The sequence below is a fragment of the Propithecus coquereli genome, unplaced genomic scaffold (genome assembly GCF_000956105.1).
Source record: "Propithecus coquereli isolate 6110/MARCELLA unplaced genomic scaffold, Pcoq_1.0 Scaffold58, whole genome shotgun sequence".
Classification (NCBI taxonomy): Eukaryota; Metazoa; Chordata; class Mammalia; order Primates; family Indriidae; genus Propithecus; species Propithecus coquereli.
In genome coordinates, this window is record NW_012151729.1 from 3,570,439 (window position 1) to 3,575,629 (window position 5,191).

General features: G+C 48.2%; 1 protein-coding gene across 1 annotated transcript in view; it reads right to left on the reverse strand.

Annotated features, from left to right (window-relative positions):
* Window positions 1–4,118, reverse strand: part of PCYOX1L (prenylcysteine oxidase 1 like) — an 11,483-nt gene extending 7,365 nt beyond the window's left edge. Inside the window, exon 1 of the mRNA XM_012658248.1 lies at window positions 3,973–4,118. Within this exon, the coding sequence (XP_012513702.1) occupies window positions 3,973–4,060 (88 nt within the window). The 5' untranslated portion in view covers window positions 4,061–4,118. The remainder of the gene's footprint in view (window positions 1–3,972) is intronic.
* Window positions 4,119–5,191: the final 1,073 nt, after the last annotated feature.

The following is a 5,191-nucleotide window of genomic DNA, read 5'->3' on the forward strand; positions in this document are numbered from 1 at the left end:
CTATTTTGAGTTTGGTTCTACCCCAAGCTTTCCCGGGCAACACAGTGAGACTCTGTCTCAAAAAAAAAAAAAAAAAAAAATAAGCAAAGATAAACCTGAAAATTGCCACCTACTATAACCTTCATTTTATAAAGAAAAAGATACTATAGCAGCAAAAAATTTCAAAATCCAGGATGACTATTTAAATAAATTTAGTTTTATACAAAACTCACTACATTGTCCCAAATTTTCTTATTTCCCCATGAATTGATAAAAGCAGCTACTGAGCAATTCTGTTTGGTGGATCAGTGTTTGGAAACCACTCCTTAATCCAGGGCTTGGCACACTACAGCCTGCAGGCCAAATCCAGGCAGATGCCTGTTTTTGCAAACAAGTTTTATTGGAACTCAGCCATGTCCTTTCTTTTACTTATTGTCTACGGCTGCTTTCATGCTAGGCAGAGTCGACTAGCTGCAGCTGTACCGTATGGCCTAAAAAGCCTAAAATATTTACTCTCTGGCCCTTTACAAAAAGTTTGCCAACCCCTGGTCTAAACCAACCTACCACCTGACATTTAAATCATGTCTACGCCTGTGTTTACCGAGACTGGAATGCACCCTGAGAGGGGTTGCTCATTACCTTATAGGGCACTCTTCCAGTTTGCACTCTTGTTACAAAGTTTCAGTTTGTTGAGGTCTTTTTTTGGGTCTTATCATCCACTATCTTTACTACACCTCCCGCCTTCCTGTTATCTGCAAATTTGGTTTACATGGCACCAGTACTCTCATCTAAATCACTGATAAAACATTTCATGGGACAAGGCTCGCAGGTGCTACCAGGAATCACTGCTTAGACAGACATTAATCATTCAATGGCCCTGTGAAGAACAGTAAGCCAGCCATGAAGCTACTGAACCGGACTACCACCTTACCCACGATGTATCTGCAACACTGCTTTCCTCTCATCTGACAGTCCAGTGACCCTATCCAAAAAGAAAATGAGATAAATCTGGTGTAATTTGTCCTTACTGGACCCACGTTGGACCCTAGGACCATCAGCTCCTGTCAAGAAGGGACAGGCAGTCCTCAGACAACACCAGATTCTTTAAGATCCGGCCCCCCTTTACTTACTCCACTCCCTGCTCTACGCTTGCACTGCTGCACCTTTTTGTCCGTCTAGACTTCCTTTATTGTGGGCACATGGCTCTGCCTGAGCTGTCTCCTTTGTCAGGAGTGTCGTCACCCTGTGCCTCGCCTGTAGCTTGGCTTGCCTGACCCACCCGAGATGAGTCAGGTGTCCCTCCTGCATATTCCCTCAGCACACTGTGCTTATCCCAGGCCTTATTAATTAATTAATTTATAGACGGAGTCTTGCTCTGTCGCCCCGGTAGAGTGCAGTGGCACCATCATAGCTCACAGCAACCTCAAACTCCTGGGCTCAAGCGATCCTCCTGCCTCAGCCTCCCAAGTAGCTGGGACTATAGGCATGTACCATGCCTGGCTGAATTTTCTATTTTCAGTAGAGACAAGGTCTTGCTCTTGCTCAGGCTGGTCTCAAACTCCTGAGCTCAAGCAATCTTCCCACCTTGGCCTCCCAGATTGCTAGGATTACAGGCCAGCCTTGAGCCACCACATTGTATTTTAATGTTCTGTTTAAGGACAGAGAGAGAGCACAGTCACTATGTTCCCAGATGCTGGCAGGCACTGGAATTCATGAAGTATTTGTTGCCTATTGAAAGAATAAACCACTTCCTCTTTCTCAGTATTTACACAGCCACTTTCAAGAACACCCTTAACCTTTTTTTTTAGACACTGTGCTTGCCTCCCCTCCTTTTGAAGAGTCCCAAATTACTCATTTTTCTAGAGAAACCGATATTACAAAGCCTAAAAGCTGCCCAAGAGCTATCAGGAAGCAAAAGACATCACCTCATTGTGAATCAGCTCATTCAACACATACAACTGACACCTACTCTCTGGTCTATGGTAAGATGTGCTGGGGCACAAAGATCAATCGAACAGGGCTTCTGTCCCCCAGGAGCCCAGGGTGGAGTGGGCACAGACTGATGCATGATTAGCTATGACAACTCGTGACACAGTGCAACTACAGGGTTCCAAGGAGTCGTGGGGAGGAGGCAATGAATTCACCCCCAGAGGGTGTGGGGACACAGGCTTCACAGAGGGAATAACATTTGATCCAGGCTGCTGGAGGACAATCAGCTTTGCTGGTGAGCAGAAATGCATGCTCTGCAGAGAACAGAATGAGCAGGGTGGCTTGTGGAATTATATGGGTGGGTTTAAAGGGTACTGACGCCACACTGAAGCATTCAGATTTCATCGTTCAGGAGCTCAAGGATTAAGACATCCGAACAGCAAGCTTCTCAGTCTTGTTGGGCATAGAGTCCAAACCACCAAGAGCAGACAGAGGCTCCTGTCAGAGGACTGAGGAAAATCAGGAAAGCTAAAGGGCAGCTTGGTGTTGCCAAGTGTCCTGCTCTGGATGACTCTTGGGTGGGGTGTGCAGGGCCAGTTGGAAGGGGCCAGGCAGAAAGCTGGGTGTTGCCACAACGCAGCTCTTCTGCTGGGAGGAAGTTCTGATCCTTCCCCAGTGGTCAGCGAGAAATGTCCTTTCCTTTTGCTTGTTCCGAAGAAAAAGGGGAGTGCTCTGCACCCCACGATACTGCCTGCCCAACTATTCCCTACCCTCCAAAGCCTGGCTCAAAATCCACTTTCTCCATGAGGTCTTCTGTGGTCACTCTAGCCCTCAGGATTCTCTTTCCTCAGAAAACTCCACACTCTCAGTCCCAAACTGATTTCTGGCATGCTTCAGTCTGTCTTAACCCTTTATGGCCTGGGCTGTGGTTTTGTAACACACAAAGCTTTAGCACTGCACTGGCCCCTGTAAGTCTGTGTGCTCCCATGAGATGTCCCAAGACACTCTTGCCAACAGGGCGCAAGGAGATTAGCCTAGTGGAGTAGGGACTCTGTCCTCCCACCCCAGAAGCCTAGCATCTCTGCCTGTGGGAACTTCAAGTGTGAGGGACTTGAAAATCTTTACAAGTCATGTAGAGTTAAAACGACAATTGTTAAGAGGGGGAAAAAAAGCAACCATAAACACATATGGAACTCTAGTCAATGATATGCACAATGAAGTATTTAGCAAAGTGTCCTGATGTCTGCAATTTATTTTGAAATGCATCAAAATGTAGGATGGATTCATGGATGGATAGAAGGGTGTGTGTTAGGTATGTGACAAAGCAAGTATACTAGCAGTTAATGGCAGAAGGTAGGTGGTGTGTATACAGATCATCACCGTAAAATTTTTTCAACTTTGCTGCACATTTGAAAATTTTCAAAATAAAGTATTGGGAGAACCACACAAATAAAAAATAAAATGACTGTTATTAAAAGTTCCTCAGTCAGCAGATCTACTGTTCTGTCTCTGCAAACACTGTCTCCTACGTGCCCAAGGTTTTGCTTAGATATTACTTCCAGGAAGCCCTCCCCGGGCCACCAAGACTGGAGTGAAGCACCCTTTTTTCTCTGTACACACGGTACTTTCTCGGCTCAGCACGGACTTCCGTGTATTGTGAGGTCTCTCCTCCAAGCAGGAACTAGAGCACTCTGCCACACAGACAGCCCTCAATAAACCTTCGTGAATGCCATCGTCCTGCCCCTGTCCTATGTCATCCAGGAGCCTAGCAAAGAGCCGGGTCTAGGGCTGATGCTCAGTGACCCTGGACCTTCCGGTGAGATCAGCGGCCAGTCCTGCTCAGGCCTCTTTTCCGTTCCAGGTGGCCCTCTTCCCAAGCCCATGCCACATTCCGCATCAGCACCGGTCCTACTGCGGTCCCCTTCCTCGCTCAGCCCCTCTCCCGAGGACCCTCCCTCACCCGGCTGCCCTCCCTCCCCCACCCAGCTGCTGCCGGCTAAGAGCCCTTTTCCCGCCCAGCCCTCCCCAGCTCAGCAACCCCCCAGCCCCGCGTCCTTCCCGCACCGATTTTGCCGGGCGCGGCGTCTCCGCCTGCAGCGGCGGCGGCGAGGAGCGCGGCCAGCACGGCGAGGAGCGCGGCAGCGAAGGCCATGGCGGGCGGCGAGTGAAGCAGCACGCCGGCGATCGGGCGCTCGCGGGTTGGCGCTCTGCGCCCCGCCCCGCCCCGGCGCCCCACTGGCCGTCCCGCCTTCCTGCCTCGCAGGTTCCAGACTCTCATTGGCCGAGGAGCCGTCCCTCTCCAATACGAGGCCCTCATTAGCTACATCTCTCTCGGGAAAGGCTCTATCATTGGCAGCCTCTCCGTCCCGCCTCCTGGATGCGGGTTCCTCATTGGCTGACTCATCCTCGCTCCGGCGCAGGTGTGCGGGCCGGGAGTTCTCAGCATCAGGACCAGGGCGCAGCTGCAGGGAGATGGATGAGAGGCAGAACTGAAGCTTTGAAGACCTCGGTTTATGCCCAACCTTCGAGTTACTAGCTCTGCAGTGTGCCTTCTCTGTGCCTCACCTCTTTCTCTTTTATAAAACGGACCTACCAGTCCTGCTCTACCTTTCTAGGTGGTTGTGACGATCATGAGGGATAAGGGTTGCGAAGCCGTTTGGCAGTGTCTGCAAGTGATGGAAATTGCTGACCAAGCATGCAGCCAGGCTGGCTAGACGCTACCCTATGCATACGCTGAAACAGATCCATATGCTTTGATACTGCTGTTTTCGTGTGCAGTTTTTATGTAGTTAATATCTGCCTTCTACTTCCTAGAAAAGGGAAGGGTTTTATCCAATCTCTTTTTAGAAAAGAAAAGAGGTAAGAAGGAAGGGATAAGTTCCTATTTACATCCTCTAAGAAAATAAGAGCAGCTCAGTGTGGTTTACCACGCTGTGAAAAACAGATTTCCTCTGGCAGAAAATAAACTTAGGGGGATGAGTTTCAGAATAAAGAAAATCCCTATTTATTCAGTCAGATTATGGCTAAGGGAAGAAACTGAAGGGATTCAGAGAAAGGTAAAAGAGTTTACGGCTGGGGTTCTAAGTCAGTTTTGTGAGTCTTAATCTAATAGGGCCAAACTGCATTACTATTAGTAAAGTGGTAGATGAATAAACATGTATTTCTTATAATCGTTAAAAAAATTTTTTTTTGGCAATTTTTGTGTCAGAATGCAACACCTTTTAAGTTCATTTCCAGAGATTCAAGATATTCCCTGAAAAAATTTTAAAACAAGCATTCATTG